The sequence below is a fragment of the Gadus morhua genome, chromosome 16 (assembly GCF_902167405.1).
Source record: "Gadus morhua chromosome 16, gadMor3.0, whole genome shotgun sequence".
Classification (NCBI taxonomy): Eukaryota; Metazoa; Chordata; class Actinopteri; order Gadiformes; family Gadidae; genus Gadus; species Gadus morhua.
The window spans coordinates 27,975,913-28,000,493 of record NC_044063.1 but is presented as its reverse complement, the minus strand read 5'-3'; the positions used below and the strand labels follow the sequence as shown (position 1 = coordinate 28,000,493).

At 47.5% G+C, this 24,581-nt stretch overlaps 1 protein-coding gene across 1 annotated transcript in view; it reads right to left on the bottom strand.

Moving 5' to 3' along the window:
• The window catches only part of ttn.1 (titin, tandem duplicate 1), a 207,583-nt gene that overhangs the window by 25,455 nt on the left and 157,547 nt on the right, over positions 1-24,581 (bottom strand). The window contains 12 exon segments of the mRNA XM_030380517.1: positions 61-1,827; positions 2,027-2,332; positions 2,424-2,726; positions 2,832-3,137; positions 3,681-3,968; positions 4,054-4,350; positions 4,455-4,757; positions 4,855-5,442; positions 5,550-5,846; positions 6,785-9,272; positions 9,274-24,089; positions 24,204-24,506. Of these exon segments, the coding sequence (XP_030236377.1) occupies positions 61-1,827; positions 2,027-2,332; positions 2,424-2,726; positions 2,832-3,137; positions 3,681-3,968; positions 4,054-4,350; positions 4,455-4,757; positions 4,855-5,442; positions 5,550-5,846; positions 6,785-9,272; positions 9,274-24,089; positions 24,204-24,506 (22,062 nt within the window).

The following is a 24,581-nucleotide window of genomic DNA, read 5'->3' as shown; positions in this document are numbered from 1 at the left end:
AGAAAGATACGTTACATGACATTTACTACAGACATCACTCGTGAGTATGCAAGTCCTCACCAACAGGAGAGACAGCCATGGTTGGCTTGCTGACGTCACTCATCCTGCTAAATCCAGAGTCGTTCTTGGCGTAGACCCTGAAGGAGTACTGCAGGCCTTCGATCAGGCCCAGGATGCGGTACTCCCTCTTGGTCACCAGCATGTTGTTCACCTTCTGCCACATGATGCTGTTCATCTCTCTCTTCTCCACATGGTAACCTTGGATGGGCGCACCGCCGTCATAGATGGGCTCCTCCCATTGGATGGACATGCCGTCGTTGGTGACGTTGTACACAAAGGGAATGCCTGGTGGGCCTGGAGGCCTGAACTGGTGCTTAGCAATAACCATCTGGGACAGAAGCGGCTCACTCAGACCGTATCTATTCTCAGCACACACTCTGAACTGGTACTGCGAACCCTTGATCAGGTTGGGGATCTTGAACTGTGTGCCTTGCGCACTAGAGCAGGCCATCTTCCAGTCAGACTGAGTGGCGTCCCGCTTTTCTATAGTGTAGCACGTGATTTCTCCACCTCCGTCGTCATTGGGTTCCTCCCATGAGATTGTGATGCTCTCGGCTCTCACCTCATCCAAGAGGATCGGTCCGACCGGCTTGGACGTTGGTCCCAATGTGATCACATGGATGTGGAAGGATTTCCTGTTGACGTTGTTGTCAAGGGTTAACGTGTATTTTCCCTCATTCTCCTTTGTAACATTCTTGATCATTATTGTGGCTTTGCTCTCAGTTTTCTTGAAGCGGATCTGGTCGCTCTCTTTCAGAGGCATGCTGTCCTTGAACCACAGGGTATTTGGTCTCGGCTTGCCCTTGTAGGGCAGCTCAATGTGGACATTGTGTCCCAGACGAACACTAAAGGTTCCTCCTGGGTAGTCTGCAAGACAGGCCTCAGGTGTAATAATGTAGTCGATCACCTTGATTGGCCCAACCTCCACAAAGTCACCTTGACCCTTATCATTCCTTGCAGCAACTCTGAAGAACATACCTGTATGTTCTTTTAGTTTCTTCACCTCACACTCACACTGCTTGCTCGTTCCTCCCAGGGACCATTCCTCCTCACTCTGCAGCCTCTTCTCAATCATATAATCAGAGATGATGCTGCCACCATCATAATCCGGTTTCAGCCACTGGAGAGTGACGGAGGTCTTGGATGAATCCTTCATGGTCACTTCCTTGACTGGTCCTGGTACCTCGGTAGCCTTCACTGGCTCAGCAGTGTCACATGGGTCACCAATGCCATTCTCATTCTCCGCAGACACGCGGAAGAAGAAAGACGTTTTCTCAGAGAGGTCTTCAATGGTGTATGTTGTGTCAGTGCATTTATTGGTGACAGCAGAATATGCCCTCTTTGAAGAATCTCTCTTCTCAATGATGTAGTTGTTGATTTCAGCTCCACCATCCAGAAGTGGGGTCTCCCAGCAGAGTGTCACTTTCCCACGAGTCACGTCCTTCAGAACCAGGTTCCTACAGGGAGCAGGGGTGTCCTGGACCTTTACAGAGAGGGTCACGGTCTGGGGTTCTCCCACCCCATTCGCAATCTTGACATTGTACTTTCCAGTATCAAGCCTGGTAATCTCACGCATGACAAGGACTGAGGTGGTGTCTGAGTGGTGGAACTCATATTTGGGGTCGTTGTTGATGCACTCGTCTCCCTTGCTCCAGGAGGCTGTGGGTGCAGGTCTTCCCTTCAGGGGAACAGACAGCTCTACATCCTTTCCTGCCTTGACGATGTAGTGAGTTCTCATGGCTACATCTGGATCCACCTTGGCCTCCTCTGCAGAAAGTATAGCATATGAGTTCACATACACAGAAGCAATTAATACTGTAATATAGAATATAGTGTAGGCATCATTAATAAACCAGTATTGTTGTAATTGATGGAAGTATTACTTTTCTATACTCTTATACGGACAGAGTATAGTTAGAGTATAGACATCCTGAATAAATCAGTTGTTCTGATTGTGAGTTCATACCCAGGATGTCCTTGGCCTGCACAGCATCAGTCATCTCCAGAGGCTCTCCACGACCAGCACAGTTGATGGCAGACACTCTGAAGAAGTAGTTGACGTCTGGCTTCAGATCATGGACAGTGTACTCTGTTGTTTTGACCTCTCCCTTGGAGGTAATAAGGGCCCATTCTTCCTCTCCCTCAACAAGCTTCTCCACCATGTAGCTGATGACCTCGCTGCCTCCATCCCATTCAGGCTTGGACCAGCCCAAGGTGATGGATGTCTTGGTGGAGTCCACCACCCTCAGCTTACAGGGCTCATCTGGATATTCTGATGTAGTAGTAGGGGGTGTAAGAGTTAGATTTGTAGATGAGCTACAGAACACACATCATCATGGTCTCAAGTATTACTCTGGACCTACCAACTGGATCAGCGGCCCTGTAGTAGTCCGATACCTCAGAGAGGGGCCCTAATCCCGCCTTGTTGATGGCACATACGCGGTACTGGTACTCATTGCCCTCTGTCAGATGGAAGATGGTCTGCTTGGTGTCAGTGATTAGGTCTTTGTTAACCCGGATCCAGCGCAAGCTCTTCTTGTCACGTCTCTCCAGGTAGTAGCCAGAGACGGCAATGCCTCCATCCAAGCCTGGTTTGCCCCATTCCACCAACATATTGGTCTTGGTGATGGTGTTCACCTCAGGGGTGCGTGGCTGCCCAGGAGTCACTGCAGAAACACACAGTGCTTGGAGTTTTAGTTGTGAAACATTCAACTGAACATTGTTAATTCACGGTAATTAATAATGTTGTAAAGTATTGTTGAATGACTTACCGAAGGCATTCTTAGCGACGACTGGTTCGGACTCAAGAGCTTCTCCGACTCCAAGCTTGCTGACCCCCATCACTCGGAACACATACTCGTTTCCTCTCAACAGCTTTGAAACACTGACATGGGTCTGCTCCAAGCAGTCAGACACCGTGGACCAAACCACTCGGCTAGTTTCGCGCCTCTCCACCACGTAGTGTGTCACTTTGGCGCCTCCTTGGTCATCCTCGGGCACCGCCTCCCAGCCCAAGATGATGCGGTCGGCGGTGACGGATTTGAATGTAATTTCACCAGCCGGGGGACCAGGCTTGTCTGTAGGAGGTAGAGAGATAAACGCGTGAACATTTGTAAACATAAGTGGGAGAGGTTGCTGTTGGTTGATAATGATGTTGTTTTGGCATGAATGTACTTCTGCACTGTTTGTCGCAGAAAAATGTACCTCTTCTCCAGAAGATTTGCTCCATTCATTTTCGTTATTCTTAGATTTAAAATTCTTTGATTTTATTGAATTGTTTAAAGTATTAAAATATATAATGGGAGTCGGTTGCAGGGGAGTTGTCCCCGCCCGTTTTCATCTTGGCTCTGCGTACGTGTGTTCCTGTCTGCAGGTATGTGCGGGTCATTAGCAGAAGTGGTTGCACCTGGGGCTGGCCAGGAATATTAAGCTGATCGCTCTTCCTTTACACCCTTGCTATGAGAGCTAGCTTAATTGCTGTTGCTGGCCGCAGCAATGGCATCTAACAGCTGCCAGATAGCTCTCACACACATTTTATTCAGAAAATGCAACATTCTTGTTGTTATTATTTGTCAAGATATGAAGATGATTATAAAACATTTAGTAGATTAATAAATTACCAAGAATTTCGATCCTGATGGATGCAGAGGCCGAACCCAGAGCGTTCTTGATCTTTATTTCGTATGTGCCGGTGTTGAAGCGAGAGGCGTCCTTGATGAGCACACCAGAGAAATCTGTTGTGCTTTCAACAGACAGTATGGAGGAGGACACCAGCTCCTTCCCATCCTTTAGCCACTCGATGGTTGGCAGAGGATTGGCAATGATTCCCACCATGAGTTTCACTGCAACTCCAGCCTTGTATTGGACGACATCCAGGTACTCGGGGGGAAGGTCAATCGCAGGAGCACCTGAGATATAATTCATTGATTTTAGTAAAGAAGTAGAAAATATCCAGCTACAGAATATTAATAATGCATGGAAGTTGCCACTTACCACATGAATCAACACAGGTGACTGGGCCAGCGCTGAGGGATGGGTTGCTCACTGAGCCGATAGTATTCTTGGCATAGACTCTGAACTCGTAGGACTCATCCTGGGTCAGACCAGACACAGTGAAGCCCATGTCAATGATGTTGGTGAAGTTTGCTTTCACCCATCGTCCTTTGGGACCATCTCTCATCTCTACGCTGTAGCCGGTGATCTTGCTGCCACCATCGTAAGGGGGCCTCTGCCAGGCCAGGCAGACGGAGTTCTTGGTAACTTCTGTCACTTGCACGTTGGCTGGGGGCTCTGAGGAAACAAAGAGCGTTAAACCTCAAACTTAAAGTTTCTAAAATATAAAAACAAAAGATTTCACTAGGTAACAATAGGTTAAATAATACAATAACACTTACCACAGGCATCGATAGCCAGTACTTCCTCTGATGTTTTGCTCAACTTGCCAATGCCAGCTGCGTTTTCTGCAGCAACCTTGAACTCATAGAAGAGACCAGGGCAGATATTGGAGACCCTCCACTGGTTGGCTGGGATGGCCGTCTTGTTCACCTTCTGCCACAAGATGCTGCTTCGTTCCTTCATCTGGAGGTGGTATCCGATCACCTGGTTTCCACCGTCTATCACAGGCTCGTTCCAGCACACCAGCAGGTTCTCTCTCGAGACAAAGCCGATCCAGGGGGTGGAAGGCGGGCCAGGGATGGCTAAAGTCAACAAAATGTGGTGTTAATAGTATTGTACACAGAACCGAATCCATTAAGATGAAAACACATAAAGATACAGAACCAAAGGAATACATACTGTAAGGAAGCTTGACTGTGATTGGTTTAGAGTCAATGTGGTTGCTGACTCCGTAGCGATTCTCTGCCTTGATTCTGAACTGATACTCCTCTCCCCTGGTTAGTTTCGTCACCTTGACCGCACTTCGGGCGATGTTCGTGGAGACCTCTGTCCAGCTAGGAGTACTGGTCTCACGTCGGAGAACAATATAGTTTGTGACTGGGCTGCCGCCATCATATTCTGGAGGAGACCATTTCAGACACACTGTACTTTCTCCGATCTCTCCCACCTCCAATGGGCCGACAGGAGGTCCAGGGCGGTCCAGCACCACAAAGATGACGGGGATCTTGGTGGTTCCTCCGACATTAGAGGCAGTGACCTCATATCTCCCAGCGTCACTAGTGGTGCTCTCGTTCAAGGTGATTGTGAGGCTCTCTGGGGTGACTTCAGTCAGTAGCCTCTTGGAGCCCTTGATAACCACGTTGTTCTTGGACATGGTCACTTTAGGCATGGGCTTGCCACTGAGAGGAATCTCAAAGGTCAGGTTGCCACCTGCTCTTACATAGACAGTGTTCTTTGGGTAGTTCTTCAGATCAAACTCAGGAAACTCTGTTCAAATGAAGGGAAAAAAGGTTAAGAAAGGTTCTGGATTAAACGCACACTAAATATATGTACAGAACTTATTGCAGGTGTGAAATCAAGCCTGGGGTGCATACCATGTATTTCTTTGACAACAACCGGTACAATCATCTCTTTGGGCTCGCTGAGTCCGGCATGGTTCTCAGCACGCACTCTGAAGAAGTACTCAGCACCTTCCCTCAAGCTCTTGATGGTGTGACTCATGGTTTTCACTGTAGCACACTTAACCCACTTGCTCTGTCCCTTCTCCATGGCTTCAATGAGATAGCCAGACACCCTGCTGCCACCGTCGCACTCTGGCCGGGTCCAGGCAATGGTGACACAGTCCTTGGTAACATTTGCAACTCCAAGTTTCATAGGAATACTTGGTACCTCTGTAAATAGAAATAAATGAATTATGAAACAAATTAAGTTAAGGGCCTCATATTAGTTTTATCAATTATTAAAAGGGATCCACCGATCAGGTAATGTTAGGACGAATGTTACTGAAAACTAATAGAAAACTACTATTTGTACACATTTTTACTGTGATGTGACATAGGCCAATTAGCACAAGTATACAACCACGTTGCAGGTGGCTGCATACTTTAAAACATCTGATTTTAAATAGTCAATAAAGTCAGGGATAGTTTATGGTGACATATTTGATGAACAATTGTCTTTCAGTCAGACAACTCCAACTGTTAACCAACGGTAGCATAAGCACCTAAAGCATTAATTATTGGGCTTTATTTAGGGAGTTTTGCACACAAGGAAAGTTGTAAATAAGTGTATGAATGTATCATTGGGACAAATACATTTTGCCAAAATGTCAACATAAATCACCAGTAAGCAAAGTTTAAAATAAATGAAAATAGTGTGTTGAGCTCTGTGGGTTAAGAGGTTGATGTCTACCTGAGAGAGGCTTAAAGTATTACGCCACGGTGTGTGAAGCATTTAACACCGCTCACTAATATACTCAAACACATTGCCAGTATTAGAATACTATCATCAAATTGCCATAGGTTGTATCCATCGGGACAACACGACACCCCTCCTTCATAGAACTCTTTGCCCAAATCACACTTTTTTTTTTTTTTATCTCATGTGTGTTCAAAATCCACCTGAAACTGGGGGTTCACTTGCTCTTTAAGTTAAGACACCTTTATGAATCATGGGCAATTTAAAGAAGAAATATGTCAAAGCAGGAATAACATTAATTGTCTTAGTGACTGAACATACGGAATGTGTTTTGAGTCACGTGATCGACTCCTGCAATCATCAAATTTGAAGTTGATCGATCTGTGCATCCTTTATTATTACCCCCATTTACCTGTTATCTTTGTGGCATTCTTGGCCTCCTGGGGAACTCCCACTCCATATTCATTTTCTCCAGTTACTCTGAAATAATAGAATGCTCCTTCCTGCAGGTCTTCTATCTTGTGAGCCAAGGCATGGCAGCTACTGGTCACAGATACCCAGGCCTTCTTGCTGGCCTCCCGCTTCTCAACATGGTAGGACTTCACGATATCACCACCGTCATTCTCTGGAGCTTCCCAGATGAGGCTAGCAGAGTCCCGGGTCACCGCTGTTACCTTCACATTGACCGGAGGTCCAGGAGAGTCCAGCACTTTGACCACCATAGGCATAGTTGGAGTTCCCAGGGGAGATTCAAGGGTGACAGAGTACTCTCCAGAGTCATTTCGGCTTGAGTTCTCAATGGTTAGGGAAGTACTGGATTCTGTTGATTCAATGGTTCCCCTAATCTTGAGATCGACTCCCTCCTTGGCCCATACAACAGATGGTACTGGTTTTCCCTTGAATGGTACATTCAGGGTAAATGCAATGCCGTGCTTGACGACAAGCAGCTTTCGCATATCAAGGTCATCATCAAATGAAGGCTCTGCACTTCTGTCCATTGCAAAGGCTGGATCTGAATATATGCTCCTAACACTTATGCCAACCTTATTTATAGCCAGAACACAGAACTCGTATTCAGTTTCTTCTTTCAGCCCTGGGATGGTGAACTCAAGACTTTTGGTGAGAGGAATGGCTTCAATCCATCTTGCCAGCTCCTCTGGCGTTTCAGGGTCTTCTTCCTCATCCTCATAGTATTCCTCCTCCTCCTCCTCAGGCTTTGGTCTGTGAATGAACTCTCTGTATTCTACTCTGTATCCAATGACTGGTGCACCACCGTCAGCGGTTGGTGGTTTCCAGACAACGGTCACAGTGTTCTTAGTAGAGTTCACCATCTTGGGCTTGGTGGGGCGACAAGGAACAACCAGAGCATCTACTGCTCTTTGTGAAGCAGACGCAGGACTTGGCGGACTCAAGCCAGCAGCATTCTCTGCATAAACTCTGAAATCATACTCCAAGCCCTTGCGCAATTTTCTTGCCACTGTGGTGCACTCGACCACTGGTTCCCTGTTCACACGGATCCAGCGCGTGCTAGTCTTCTCAAGACGCTCAACAACGTAACCACTGATGGGGCTTCCACCGTCAGTGACTGGCTTGGACCAAGTTAGAGTCATTGAATCTCCAGTTACTTCGGTGACCTCAACACTGAAAGGAGCCAAGGGGACAGTGAATGGATCTGTTATCTTGACTGTATCGCATTGAAGGGCTTCACCCAGCCCATGTTTATTGACTGCCAAGACCCTGAAGATGTATTCATTGCCCTTGAGCAATCCCGTGACTTGAAGGTATGTTTTTAAGAGATCTCCTTTAACGAGTGTCCAGGCCAAGCGGCTGGTTTCCCGCTTCTCCACGACGTAGTGAGTGATCTCTGCACCGCCAGCCTCCTGAGGAGGTCCCCATGACAGATTACACTTCTCAGCGGTCAAACCGGTGGTCTGCAGAGGACCTGCACACGGCCCTGGCTTATCAAGAATCACACATTTCACTGGCATTGTGACAGTTCCAGCAATGTTCTGCAGAGTCAGGGTATACTGGCCAGAGTCTCTTCGAATGCAATCCTTAATGATGACAGAGGTGCTTGTTTCTGTGGAAATAATCTGGATACGGGCTCTCAGTTCAATCTCCTTACCGTCCTTGGTCCAGGACACAACAGGAGCAGGACGTCCAGCAAGATCAGCATTAATCTTCAAAGTCTCTCCTGATTTCACAACAACTGTGTCTCTGAATTTCACATCCATCATGATGCGTGGTGGATCAACATCGTCTTTAACGGTGATGGAGCCAGTATTGTCTGACGGCTCACTAAATAATCCAGCTGCATTCTTGGCAATGACACGGAAGTCATACTGGCTGTTTTCTGTGAGGCCTGTCACGTCATAGTAGGTCTCTGGCACATTGGTGAAGTTGCATCTGGTCCAGCGACCTTGAGGAAGGTCTCTGGATTCAATAGTGTACCCAGACACCTTGGCTCCACCGTCATACTCTGGCTTAGTCCAAGTCAGGGAAACAGATTTTCTGGTAACTGCAGTGACGACAGGCGTGCCTGGAGGATCACATGGGTCTCTAGCTGCTACACCTTCACATGCCTTACTAGATTTACCGATTCCAGCGATGTTCTCAGCATACACTTTGTACTCATATATCATCCCCTCCTCGATGCCGGAGACCTTGTACTCTGTGTCTTTGATCATGCCTCTGTTGATCTTGTTCCAGAGGATGCTAGTGCGCTCCTTGCTTTCCAGGTGGTAGCCCAGAACCGTGCTACCTCCATCATTGACAGGCTCATTCCACGTCACCAGCATGAAGGCCTTGGTGGCTAGCTTTACGATGGGAGTAGAAGGAGGACCAGGTTGTTTGGAGTCATACTGAGCAGTGATTCCAGGAGAATCCAGATACGTACTCTTTTCCGTAACGGTTGACTGCATAGATGCGGAACTGGTACTCTGCTCTGTGTGTCAGACGACCAGCCTTAAAAGCATTTCTAGCAACATTGCTTGCTACCAGCTGCCATTCTTGTGAGTTTGTGTCCCTTTTCTCTACAATGTAGCTGCTGATAGAGCAGCCACCATCATAATCTGGTGGAGACCAGGATACCGTGATGCTGTCTGAAGTAACAGCATCCACCTTGAAAGCTTTGGGGGGTCCTGGCTTATCAAGAACTATTATTCCAATGTCTGCACTGACTGTGCCACCAGTGTTGGCCAATGTGATCTCATATTTGCCAACATGTTCTCTTCCTGCTTCCTTGATGAGGATCTTGGATGCAGTCACACTATTTAGGATAGTTACTGATGATGTTTGCTTCAAAGGTAGTGCATCCTTTTTCCAGGAAACAACAGGCTTAGGCCTTCCTCTTACTGGGACCTCAACAGTCAGATCCTCTCCGGCTTTCACAGTGTATGTGTTGAACAACAGATTAACAGATGGTTCAATAGCAACATCTTTGGCAGTCACAGGAAGTCCTAGTTCCTTTGGCTCGCTTTTTCCTTTCTCGTTAATAGCGACAACTCTAAATGAATATATTTCATTAGGAGTAAGATTAGGAATAGTGGCTTCCGGTACTTTTACTGTGCATGCTGTGCCCCACTTATCAACAGATTTAGGCTTAAACTCAACATTGTAGCACATAATTTTGCTTCCTCCATCATGGGCAGGCTTCTCCCAAGCAAGTGACACGCTGGTCTTTGTGACATCAGTGAGGGTGATTTTGTTTGGAGGCAATGGCACCTCAGAAACCTTAACTTCTTTAGTTTCAACCATCTGTCCCTGGCCATACTCATTAACAGCGCAGACACGGAAGTAGAAAATGCCTCCCTCTGGCAACTCTTCAATCTTGAAGGAGTTGGCTGTGCAGTTGCTTGTCACAGTGGTGTAGGCTTTTCTGACAGACTCCCTCTTCTCCAAGATGTAGTTTGTGATTTTAGAGCCACCATCGGTAAGTGGGGTATCCCAGGAAAGAGTCACTGAATTCTTTTTAAGTTCCTTGATGTTGAACATCTGTGGAGCACTAGGTGTGTCAAGAATTCTGACGGCAACAAGGGCAGATTTAGTTCCACTATCATTCTCCAAGGTTAGAGAATATTTACCACTGTCAAAGCGATTAACATTGTCAATAACAAGCATAGTGTATGAGCTGGTTGCCTCAATGATAGCACGGTCAGTCAGACTGCCGTCCACTTTCTCCCATTTGACAGCAGGTTCTGGTCTTCCTCTGATTGTGACAAACAGACGTAAGGTTCCACCAGCGCGGACAGACACCACCTTTCTGAGGTCAGCATGTAGTTCGATTTCTGGAGCCTCCACTTTCTCTGTTGTGACAACGGAGCCACTGACATTAGCAGCCTCTCCCACTCCCTCAGAGTTGATAGCGCAAACACGGAACTGGAATTCTCCACCTTCTTTTAGATCTTTTACAGTGAGTTTAGTTGCCTGGATTCCAGCAGGCGGAGTGCACATACTCCATTCCTTTTCAACTGCTGTTTCCACTGCTGGGGCCACTTCGGCCTCATCCTCCTCAGGCTCTGGTGTGTACTCCCTCATCTCCACAATGTAACCCTTGATGTAAGCTCCACCATCAGACTGTGGTTTGCCCCAGGAAAGAGACACGGTTGACTTGGTGAAGTCTGTCACCTTAGGGTGGTGGGGAGCTCCAGGTGGCGTGGTGGCATCGCATGCCCTGTACAACAGCGAGAGCTCACTCAGTTCTCCCATCCCTGCCTCGTTCTCGGCTGCGACGCGGAACTCGTAGAAGTGATCAGTCATAAGTCCTGTCACTTGGAAGTGTGTTTCGGTGAGCTTCTGCCTGTTGCATTTGGTCCACCTTACTCCATCCTTGTCACGCTTCTCAAGGTGATAGCAATCAATGTCAATACCACCAGTGTGCTCTGGTGCGGTCCAGGAGAGAACTATGGAGTCCTTTGTGATCTGACTTCCTTCAGGACCTCCAGGAGCACTCGGGGGGGTGTATGGGTTACGGGCAACAACAGGTTCTGTCTCTAAGTAATCACCAACACCATATTTGTTCACTGCCCTGATTCTGAAAAGGTATTCATTTCCAGCCATCAAGTTAACCATTTTATAGTAGAGCGCCTTAATGCTTGGGGCAGCCACTGTCCAAGACAGCCTGCTCGTCTCTCTCTTCTCTAGGATGTAATGTGTGATGTTTGCTCCACCATCTAGAGCCGGCTCTGACCAGGAAAGGATACACCGGTCAGACATGACTCCAGAAACTTTGATGGGTCCAACTGGGGGGCCGGGTTTATCTAGAACCTTTACAGTAATGGGGAAGGTCTTCACACCACCCACGTTTTGTAGGCTGAGGTCATAGTTCCCGCTATCGAGCTTGGTAACATCTTTAATCAGCATTGCAGCATGTTTCTGTGTGTTCTTAACTTCAACGCGGAGCACTTTGTCCATCACCTTGCCCTCCTTCAGCCACTGGGCTTCAGGGGGTGGCTTGCCATGTATATCTGCATCAAGTAGAAGATTCTCTCCAGCATGGATAACAATGACATCCTTGTATTTTGGATCCATAGAGGCCCTTGGTGGTTCAATCTCATCAGTAGCAGTGATAGGTCCAGAGCTGTCTGAGGGGTCGCTAAACACACCAGATGCATTTTTGGCAATGACTCTGAACTCATACTTTTCATTTTCTGTGAGTCCAGTGGTAGTGTATTCAGTCTCAATTACATTGGTGTAGTTAGCTCTGATCCAACGTGCCTCAGCGAGAGATAGTTCCTTCATCTCCACAATGTATCCATTTATTTTACTCCCACCATCATATTGTGGCTTGGTCCACTGGATCTTAATGACGTTCTTGGAGATCTTTACAGCCTCAGGGGTGCCAGGAGGATCACAAGGGTCACGGGCCACAAAGGAGTCTGACACTTTGCTACATCTGCCAACACCCACAATGTTCTCAGCACTGACCCTGAATTCATATCCAATACCTTCTTCCAGGTTACTGATCTTAAATTCAGTATCATTGATGAGGGTCTTGTTGAGTTTGTTCCATAGAATGCTGCTTCTCTCCTTACTTTCCAGATGGTAACCGGTAACTGAACTACCACCATCATTAACTGGCACATTCCATTCAATGATCATCATCTCCTTTGTTGCAGACTTCACATATGGAGTTCCTGGAGGCCCAGGGACTTTGTAAGGATACTGGATGACGATGGCCTTAGATTCAAGAGACATGCCCTTTCCATATCTGTTTTCAGCAAAGATTCTGAACTGGTATTCAGCCCCAGTCTTTAATTTGGTGATCTTAACAGCAGTTCTGGCGAGCTGGGTAGTGACTGTCTGCCAGGTAGTTGTCGTGGTGTCCCTCTTTTCAACTATGTAGTTCTTGATCTGGCATCCACCAGTGTACTCCGGAGCATCCCAGGACAGGTGGACAAAGGTGTTACTCACTTCAATAACTTTAATTGGACCAGTTGGTCGACCAGGTTTGTCTAGTATGATGATGCCAACCGACTCAGTGAATATTCCAGCTGTGTTAACTGCTGTGATGGAATATTTCCCATAGTCCTCCTTGCAAGCCTCAGTGATGTGAATTCCAGTTGTTGTCATAGTGTTAACCAAATTGACTCTAGAAGTAACATTCAGAGATTGGCCCTCCTTGGTCCAGGTGACTCTAGGTTTGGGTCTGCCGAGCACTGGGAAATCGATCCTTAGATCCTTACCAGACAATACACTGTAAGTGCTGAATTGCATCTTAACACTGGGTTCAATAGTCATGTCACTGGCGATTACAGGTGCAGCAAGTGGCTGAGGCTCACTCTTTCCCTTCTCATTGTGAGCAACAATACGGAACAAATACTCTGTCCCAGAAGTAAGACCTGTGACCGTGCCCTCGCAGGTCTTTGTGCTGGTTGCGACGCCCCACTTGTCTGTACCCTTGGGCTGCATCTCAATCAGGTAGCCAGCAATCCTGCTTCCACCATCATGTTCAGGTTTCTCCCAGGCCAGGGATGCACTGACCTTTGTGACATCAGTGAGGAATACTTTTCCAACAGGCTGTGGGACTTCAGAAGCCTTGATGGCTGTCTTGGTTTCAATAGCCTGACCAACGCCATACAAATTCTCCGCCATTACTCTGAAATAGTACAAAGCACCCTCAATGAGGTTTTCAACCTTGAATGTTGTCTTGGAGCATTTTGTGGACACGTTGGCATATGCTTTCCTAGTTGATTCGCGTTTGTCAATGACATAGTTTTTGATTTTAGAGCCTCCATCAATGAGTGGTGCTTCCCAGAAAAGGGTTACAGAGTCTTTCTTGATTTCTTTTACTTGAAGCTTCAGAGGGGCACCAGGTGCATCCAGGACTTTAACAGACACATGCTCGGACGCAGTACCACTGCTGTTAGTCAGGGAAAGGATGTATCTTCCAGTGTCGCTTCTGTCACATGAGTCAATAGACAGCTGGGTGTAATTGAGGGCCTTCTCAACAACAGCCTTCTCTGTCAGTTCAACCTCATCTTTAGTCCACTGGATTTCAGGTGTTGGCCTTCCCTTGAAGGGGATGCTGATCCGAACAGACCCACCTGCCTTCAAAGTGATTCCTTTCCTAAGCTCAGAGTCTAAGAGTATCTCTGGTGGGTCTACCCTCTCTTCTGGCTTAGCTGTTCCTGAGATAGCTGTTGGTTCTCCCACCCCAAGCTTGTTCAAAGCACACACTTGGATCTTGTATTCTTGTCCCTCAGTGAGTTTGGAGATTTCATATTTGTTGACACGTAGGCCAGTAGGTGGGGTCACCATGGTCCACTGCTCCTCCTCAACCTTACAGACCTCTACCACGTATCCCTGGATGGCAGTGCCTCCATCACTCAAAGGCTTACCCCACGAAACTGTGAGGGAGCTCTTGGTGGAGTCAATCAAATTCACATACACTGGTGCACCGGGCTTGTACTTCGGATAACATGCCTTGTAGCTGGAGGTTGGCATGCTTGGTACGCCCAACCCAGCCACGTTCTCAGCAGCTACTCTGAACTCATACTGATGGTCAGTGGTGAGACCGGTTACTCTGAAGGAGAGGTCAGTCACCTTCTGTCTGTTGCATCTCATCCATCGGATTCCAGTCCTGTCCTTCTTTTCAATGATGTAGTTAGTGACCTCACTTCCACCGTCACTCTCGGGAGCAGACCAGGTGATTGTCATTCCATCGTGGGCAATTTGAGACACATCCTCGACATGCGGAGAACCAGGTGGAACATAAGGGGTTTTCATCACAACGGCTGCAGACTCCAGTGAATCACTGACTCCATAACTGTTGCCAGCCATGACACGGAACATGTATTCATTGCCTTCCAGTAACTTAGAGACCTTGAAGTAGGTGGTTTCACAGCTGTTGGTGACAACAGTCCAAGCAAGGCGGCTAGTCTCTCTCCTCTCAATGATGTAGCGATTAATCGTACTTCCTCCATCATGTAGAGGGGCCCGCCATGCCAACGTGCATCGGTCTTCAGCCACTCCAGTTACACAGAGAGGTCCTTCGCATGGGCTTGGTCTGTCGAGGACCACAACATTGAACTGAACATTCTCAGTGCCAGCAAGATTCGTCAATTGAAGAGTGTATAGACCGCCGTCAACCCTGACAGAATCCTTGATAGTTATCACAGCATGGTTGTCAGAGTTTTTGATCTCCAACCTCAGTGTATTCTCAACTGGTTTTTCGTCCTTAATCCACTGGATTGTGGGAAGTGGCTTCCCATGGACATCAGCATCCATCTTGAATGTTTCTCCTGCATTAATGATGATTGTCTTAGTAAATGCAGGGTCAATAGAGTATTTAGGTGCCTCCAACTCATTACTTGCAATTATTGGTCCGCTGTTGTAAGATGGCTTGCTGATAGTGCCTACTGCATTCTTAGCAATGACTCTAAAGTCGTATTGTGCATTTTCAGTCAGGCCACTAATAGTGAATTTAGTTTCAATGACGTTGGTGAAATTAGCCCTTATCCAACGGCCTTCTGGCAGGTCCCGTTTCTCCACAGTGTAACCAGTAATGCTGCTACCTCCGTCATACTCAGGTTTGGTCCACTGGATTACAATGGTGTCTTTGGTCACATGGACGGCCTCTGGGGTGCCAGGAGGATCACAGGGATCACGTGCAACACAGCCTTCTGAGATCTTGCTGCACCTGCCGATGCCCACGATGTTCTCTGCAGACACCCTGTATTCATATTCAATAGCTTCCTCTAAGGGATGACTCTTGAATGACGTGTCATGAATCAGAGTCTTGTTGATCTTTACCCACATGATGCTATTTCTTTCTTTTCTTTCAAGATGGTAGCCAAGTACAGGGCTGCCTCCATCGGAGACAGGCTCGTGCCACTCAACCACCTGGAAGTCCTTGGAGAGAGAGCCAATTGACGGAGTACCTGGAGGGCCTGGTTCCTTGTATGGATATTGGGCAAAGACAGCATGAGAGTCAAGACCATAACTCTTGCCATAGCGGTTCTGAGCAATGATCTTGAACTGATATTCAGCTCCTGTCTTCAGCCTTGGTACTTTGATTGTGGTTCTGGCATAGTTGATGCTAACATTCTCCCATGTTGTTGAAGTAGTGTCTCTCTTTTGGACAATGTAGTTGGAGATTTGGGAGCCACCATTATGCTTTGGAGGGTCCCAGGAAATAGTAATACTTTGTGTTGTGACTTCATCAAATCTCACAGGGCCAGATGGGGGGCCGGGCTTATCAAGAACAATAATTTCTACGGTTGTGTCCTTCTTTCCTGTAGAGTTAGCAGCGTTGATGCTGTACATTCCACCATCATCTCCTACTGCCTCCTTGATGCTCAGAGTTGTTTGTTTTAATGTGTTGATTATGTTGACTCTGGTGGTGAACTTGAGAGGGCCACCATCCTTAGACCAATTCACAACTGGTTTTGGACGGCCAAAGATGGGAATGTCTACACTTAAGTCTTTCCCTACTTTGACACTGTAGCTGCTGAACACCGGCCTTATATCGGGCTCATACACCAAGTCCTTGGCTGCTATTGGGCTGGCCAGAACCTTGGGATCGCTCTTCCCCTTGTCATTCATAGCTGTAATTCTAAATAGATACTCTTCTCCTTGGTTAAGATTGCTAACAGTTGCTTCCATTGTCTTAAATGTGTTAACACCAGACCATTTATCCTGACCCTTCACTTGCATCTCAAGTAAGTATTGTAGGACTCTGCTGCCACCATCATACTCAGGTTTCTCCCAGGCCAGAGCGATGCTGGTTTTTGTTTGGTCTGTGACTATCAGGTTCTTAGGAGCCTGAGGGACTTCAGATACTTTGAGAGGATCAACAGTTGCTGCTGGCAATCCTACACCATGTGCATTCTCAGCAAGGACTCTGAAATAGTAACTGCAGCCCTCCTGCAGTGGCTCAATCTTCCAAGAGAGTTCATGACAGTTTGTTATCACGGCAGCGTATGTTTTGCGGGTACTCTCCCTCTTCTCAAGAATGTAGTTTTTGATCTTGGCTCCACCATCCAGAAGAGGCGAATCCCATGCCAGTGTTACTGATCGGTTTGTAATTTCTTTGACTTTCAAATTGACAGGAGGACTTGGCGTATCAAGAACACGGACAACAACAAATGCAGATTTTGTTCCGCTAGTGTTTTCTGCTGTCACTGTGTATTTGCCACTGTCATACCTGTTCATTTTGTCAATAACAAGGGATGTGTAACTGCTTGTCACCTCGACCTGAGCAGTCTCCTTGAGTGCAGCTTCATCTTTGTTCCATGTGATAGTGGGCGTGGGCCGTCCCCTGATGGGGATGAACAGGCGGAGGGAAGCCCCGGCCTTGATACTTAAAATCTTCCTGAGCTCTGGATCTATATCTAGGTCAGGTTCTTCAATCTTGTCCTCAGCAATAATGGCCCCAGACACATCGGCATGCTCCCCAACACCAACTTTATTGATGGCACAGACTCTTAACTTGTAGGCTTGATTTTCTTTCAGGTTTTCCACTTCAAACTTGGTATTTTTTATGCCAGTTGCTGGTGTGCACATGGTCCATAACTCAGCAGCTTTTTCTGTAGACAATTCATCTTCAACTGCAATCTCAGGTGGAACCTCTGGTGTCTCTGTTGTAGTGCAGCACTCAACAATGTATCCCTGAATCTCACAGCCACCATCATCCATAGGTTTGGCCCACGAGAGGAACACGGATGATTTGGTGGTGTCAGTAACCTTAGGGTGATGTGGCGGGCCAGGCCTGAAGATAGGATCCAGAGCTTTGTAGAAGACAGTTGGTGAGCTTGGCTCACCAACACCAATTGCATTCTCAGCTAAAACTCTGAATTCATAACTGTGTCTCTCCATTAGTCTGGTGATCTTGTATGTCAAGTCTGTGACCATCTTTCTGTTGCATCTGGTCCACCTGACCCCCTCCTTGTCATGTTTCTCAATGATGTATCCAGTGATAGGACTGCCTCCGTCTTCAGAGGGGGCTTCCCAAGTGAGCACCATTGAATCCTTCATAATTTCTGAAATTTCCAGGCTCTTGGGTGATGTGGGAGGAACATATGGGTCTTTAATCATCACAGCACTAGACTCAAGAACTGCCCCAACTCCAAACTGATTGACAGCACGTACTCTGAAGATGTATTCATTTCCTTCAAGAAGCTTTTTAACCTTAAGGCAAGTATTCTCCACCTTCTGATCAACAACCGTCCAGACCAGCCTGCTTGTCTCTCTCCTCTCCACAATGTAGTGGGATATTTTGCTGCTTCCATCTTGTAGTGGTGCTTTCCAGGAAAGGCAGCATGAGTCTTTCGTTATTCCTGTGACCAGCAGGCTCTGAAGCTGTCCTGGTTTATCCAGGATGACCACATCCACCGTGACGGCCTTCTCCCCTCCTGGATTCCTCAACAGCAGTATGTATTGGCCCCCATCCTCAATATTTGCTTCCTTCACATTCATGCAGGCTTGTGTGGCTGTGTTCTTGATCTCCCTGTGAATCGTATTTCCAAGCTCCTGCTCTCCCTTCATCCAGTGTATAGAAGGCTCTGGTTTGCCATGAACATCTGCATCAATCTTGAAGGTATCTCCAGCACTGACCACGAGTGTCTGTGAGTATCCTGGGTCTATGCTGATGCTAGGAGGCTCAATCTCATCCTTGGCAGTGATAGGGCCTGTGCTGTAGCTGGCCATGCTGAACACCCCGGCAGCGTTTCTAGCAATTACACGGAACTCATACTGCTGGTTCTCCACGAGGCCTGTTGCAACATATTCTGTCTCGATGACGTTTGTGAAATTAGCCTTAAGCCAGCGGCCCTCTGGCAGGTCCTTCTTCTCCACTACATAACCTGTAATTTTTGCACCACCATCGTACTCTGGCTTCGACCAAACAATAGACACAGACTCATTTGTGATACGAGTTGCCTCTGGGGTGCCGGGAGGATCACAAGGATCTCTAGCAATGACTCCCTCAGACAATTTGCTCACTTTGCCTATTCCAACAATGTTCTCAGCGTAAACACGGTACTCATATTCCATTCCTGCCTCTAGACCAGTGGTCTTGAAGGTTTGGTCAGCTATAATAGATTTGTTAAGTTTCACCCACATGATGCTATTTCTTTCTTTGCGTTCAAGATGGTATCCCAGGATAGTACTTCCACCATCATTCACAGGCTCATTCCAGATTACGACCATGCTGTCCTTGGTTGAGGAAGAAATGGAAGGTGTTCCTGGAGATCCGGGGAGCTTGTACGGGTACTGGGCCACAACACACTCTGAGACCAGAACTGGTCCCTTTCCATATCTGTTCTCTGCTGTGATCCTAAACTGATACTCAGAACCTGTCTTCAATCGGCTGGCCTTGATCTTAGTCCTTGCTAGGTTAGGTGATACAACCATCCAATTGGTTGTTGATGTGTCTCTCTTTTCCACAATGTAGTGTTTGATTGTACATCCACCATTGTATTCTGGTGGATTCCAGGAGATGGTTACAGAGTCTGCTGTCACATCCTCGACCTTAAGTGGACCACCTGGCTGACCTGGTTTGTCAAGAACAACAATACCAATGTCTACAGTTGTCTCTCCAGCTGTGTTACTGAGAGTAATGAGGTAATGGCCAACATCATCTCTAGCAGCCTCCTTAATGGTGAGGTTCAGTATTTTATCGGTGGCAGCAAAATTAACTCTGCTTGTTCTTTTCAGAGGCAGTCCGTCTTTCAACCAGGACACGGCTGCTTTAGGACGGGCAACATACGGTATTTCCACTGTTAGGTCTTCACCTGCCAGCACACTGAATGTGTTGAACAAGAGCTTGGCCACCGGAGCAATAACAAGATCCTTGACGATCACAGGCACGCCGATTTGACGTGGGTCACTGGTTCCCTTCTCATTTCTAGCTGATACCCGGAACATGTATTCCTCCCCTGCATTTAGTCCGCTGATGGTGGCCTCGGTGTCTTTGACTATCACAGATGGGCTCCACTTATCAGCCCCTTTAGGCTGGATCTCAACAACATAACAACCAACCCTGCTGCCTCCATCATGCTCTGGCTTCTCCCAGGACAGAGTGACACTGGTCTTGGTCACATCCTTCAGAGTGATTTTGCCTGGAGGCTGTGGTTTCTCTGACACTTTGACTGACTCTCCTGTTTCAATGGGTAACCCAATGCCATATTCATTCTCAGCCAAAACTCTGAAGTAGTAGTTGCATCCTTCGACTAGTGGGTCAACTGTGAAGGTGGTGTGATGGCAGTTGGCTTTGACTGTGGCATAGGCTTTTCTTGTGGATTCTCGTTTTTCAACAATGTAGTTCTTAATCTTCACTCCTCCGTCATTTACTGGAGGATCCCAGATGAGTGAGACAGATTCCTTCGTTACACCATTGATTTTAAGGTTTTGTGGTGCACTTGGTGTATCAAGCACTCTCACTTGGACTTGGACTGTTTTGGATCCAGAGCCATTCTCAACTGTGAGGTTGTATTTTCCACTGTCAAATCGGTTGACATTTTCAATTACAAGTAAAGTGTAGGATGTTGTGCTCTCAATAGTGGCCCTCTCAACCGGTTCACCGTCTTCTTTGGTCCACTTGGCCTCAGGTGCTGGCCGACCTCTTATGGGAACAAAGAGTCTCAGTGAACAGCACGCTCTGAGGTTCACCACCTTGCGGAGCTCAGCGTCCAAGTCCAGCTCAGGTGGGAGGAGCCTATCCTCAGCCTTTACATTGTCTGGGATTGAAGCTGCCTCTCCGATGCCCTCACTATTCAAAGCAGAGATGTTAATCTTGTATTCCTGGTTTTCCTTCAGATTGATAATGGTGAAGGAGGTGGCCAGAAGTCCTTCTGTTGGAGTAACAATGGTCCATTCCTCATCTTCCTCCTTCTCTGATGGTTCACAGGTTTCCACAATGTAGCCAGTGATGTCAGAGCCACCATCATAAACAGGCTTGTTCCAAGCAACAGTGATGGAGGACTTAGTGGTGTCAAGAGTTCTGGGATTGCATGGGGGCCCAGGCTGGTCCAGGGAATCAGTAGCCTTATAAAACGGACTGGCCACACTTGGAGCACTCAATCCAGCAGCATTCTCAGCAATGATTCTGAACTCATATTCATGTCCTACGACAAGGCCTGTTGCTTTGAACTGCAGTTCTTTGACCTTCTTCTTGTTGCATTTGACCCACCGCAGCCCAATTTTATCCTTCCTCTCAATGTTGTAGTTGGTAACGGTGCTACCTCCATCGCTCTGAGGAGCCTTCCACATAATAAACATTGCATCTCTGGTGATAGCGGTGACCTCAGGGTTCTGCGGTGCGTCTGGTGATATGTATGGGTTGTCAGCCAGAGTGGGCTCTGAATCAAGGGCCTCTCCAACTCCATATTTATTGACTGCCATCACTCTGAAGATGTATTCATTTCCTTTGAGCAGTTTGGTGACCATAAACTGTGTGAACTGAAGGTCGGACACCACATTAGTCCATACCAGTCTGGTTGATTCACGTTTCTCAATGACGTAAGCTTCGATCTTGGCTCCCCCATCATCGGCTGGTGGAGTCCAGGTCAGGATGCAGTTGTCAGCTGTCACATCAGAAACCACAAGTGGTCCCCCTGGTGGCCCAGGTCGGTCCAGAACTTTGACATTGAAAATGTGTTTAGCAAATCCTCCAACATTAGTGGCAGTCAAAACAAATTCACCTCCATCTGCTCGGACAGAATCTTTGTTGACCAAGGTGGTTGTAAGGTCAGTAAACTTAATATCCAGTTTCATTGTGTTCTCAATCTCTTTCCCATTCTTGGTCCAAGCCATAGATGGAATTGGTTGACCTGCAATGTCGGCTTCAAGCTTGAAATTCTCCCCTGCTTTCAGAAGAACAACATCCTTGAAGATTGCATCAACCATGATACGTGGCTCAACAATGTCATCTTTGCAAGTGATTGGATCTGATGGGTCAGAAGGAAGGCTCACTGAACCAGCAGAGTTTCTCGCAAAAACACGGAACTCGTAGGCTGCATCCTGAGTCAGTCCACTCACCATGAAGGTCGTCTCAATGATGTTGGTGAAGTTAGCTCTGATCCAGCGACCGGCAGGCAGGTCTCTTTTCTCCACAGTGTAGCCGGTGATCTTGAAGCCACCATCATATTCAGGCTTGGTCCACTGAATGGTGATGACATTCTTGTTGACGTAAAGAGGCTCAGGCTGGCCCGGTGGGTCCACAGGATCCAGGGCAAACATGGCTTCTGATGCCTTGCTGGGCTTACCGACTCCAGCCATGTTCTCAGCGAAGACACGGAACTCATAGGCCACCCCAGCTTCAAGGTTAGTTGTTTTGAAGAGGTTGCCCTTCACCATAGTCTTGCTAACCCTCTGCCACATGATGCTGCTCCTCTCTTTCCTCTCTACGTAATATCCAATGATCTCGTTTCCACCATCGGACACAGGCTCGTTCCAGCCAACTGTCATTGTTTCTTTAGTGAAAGCAACAACCATAGGCGTGCCAGGTGGCCCGGGAACCTTGAAACGATAAGCAGCCACAACACTTTCTGATGTGATGGGAGCTCCGACACCATATCTGTTCTTGGCTTTCACTCTGAACTGATATTCTGATCCAGTGGTGAGACGAACAGCCTTGAATATGGTGCGGATGACAGAGGAAGACAGTTCACCCCATGTCTGAGAATTAGTGTTCCTGATTTCAACCACATAGTTGTTGATGGGAACTCCGCCGTCGTTGTCTGGAGTGTCCCAGGCAAAGACACAGTAGGTACGGGTTATCTCAACTATTTTAACTGGTCCCTTTGGAGGCCCAGGGACATCATGTACTTTAACAACGATGTTGTCAGACACAGAGCCCATAATGTTCTTTCCGATCATGGTGTATGTGCCACTATCAGCCCTAATGCATTCATTAATGGTCAGAATAGCTGTAGCAGCAGTTGATTCCACGTTTGTTCTCTGAGTGACTTTAAAAGCTCCACCATCCTTCAGCCAGGAGACCGTCGGTCTGGGACGTCCCATGACTGGAATCTCAACCTTGATGTTGTCTCCTGCCTTGGCAATGACGGTCTTCTGGCACACACCACGCAGGTCAAACTCAGGCAGGGTGGTGGAGTCTTTGATGGCAATAGCCTTGCTCTCACGGGGAGCACTTCTGCCAGAATGATTGACAGCCATGACACGGAAGATATACTCTTCATTTTCATTGAGGTTCTTCACGGTGAAATCCAAAGTCTTCACTGTGTTCACATGGGACCATTGATCGGTTCCCTTCTTCTGAGCCTCAAGTACGTATCCAGTGACTTTGCTTCCACCATCGTGTCTGGGTTTCGTCCAGGCCAGACTGACTGAGGTTTTAGTGATGTCAGTAGGAATAATGCTCTCTGGAGGAGTTGGGGCCTGGGATGCCCGGATTGGATCAGTAGTTTCAACCGAATCACCAATACCGTACTCGTTCTCTGCACGCACTCTGAAGTAGTACTCACATCCCTCTCCCAGATCTTCAATCTTAACTGAGGTGGTCGGGCATTTTGTGACACAAGTAGCATAGGCCTTGCGTGTTGACTCTCTCTTCTCAACAATGTAGTTGGTGATTTTGGCTCCACCGTCAATAAGAGGCATCTCCCACTGAATAGTGATGCTCTCTTTATCAATCTTGATTGGCTTGAGATTTATCGGAGGTCCAGGGGAGTCCAGAACTCTGACATTGATATCAGCGGTCTTCGTTCCAACTTCGTTCTCCAGGTTGAGCTCATATTTTCCGGCATCAATCCTGGTGCTGTCGGGGATGAGCAGCATGGTGAACGACTCCGTGCTGTCGATGACTGCACGCGGTACAGGACCTCCCTCCTTTGTCCAGGTGACTGAGGGGGCAGGGCGTCCTTTGATTGGCACAAACAGGCGAATGGAGCAGCCGGCCCTGACCACTAGGGTTCTCCTCAGCTCAATGTCCAGCTCCAGGCCAGGCTCTGCTGCACGCTCCACAATCTCCACCAACTCCTGAGTCTCTGCAGCTTCTCCCACTCCCTCTGCATTCACTGCACTAATTCTGAAGTGGTATTTAACTCCCACTTCCAGTCCGGCAACAACAAACTCTGTAATTCTGAGTGGCGATGAGGGGTTGTCCTTTACCCAATCGTCTGTGCTTTCCTTCTTGTGCTCAATAATGTATCCAGTGACCTCCATACCTCCGTCGGTAAGGGGTTTGCCCCAGTTTAGAGTGGCAGTGGTCTTGGTTGTGTCTGTGACTCTTGGGTTGACTGGAGGTCCAGGTACATCTGAAAAACACAGATATAGTTGTTATGGAAACTTGGGATATATTGGTATAAAAAGTACCCATATATGAGATATATTATATTCAACTGGACCATAGAGCAGAAGCCTTTACTTACAGGCAACAACCTTAGTGATGACGGGCATCGATGGTTCACTGGGTTCTCCATACCCGGCTTTATTCTCAGCGCTAACACGGAACTCGTACTCCATGCCCTTGGTCAGACCCTTCACCTCGTAGCTCAGCTCAGCCACGGACCACTGGGAGGCTCGGACCCAGCGCACCATATTCTTCTCCTTCTTCTCAACACAGTAGCCTGTGATATCACTTCCTCCATCATCTGCTGGCCTCCTCCATGTCACTGTGACCGACTGTCCTTGAATGTTTCCTACCTCTGGTTTAGCTGGTGGGCCGGGGGGACCTGCACACAGAAACGACACGTTATCGTAACTATCATGACACAAATTAAATATACATTAATTAGCTTTCACATCAA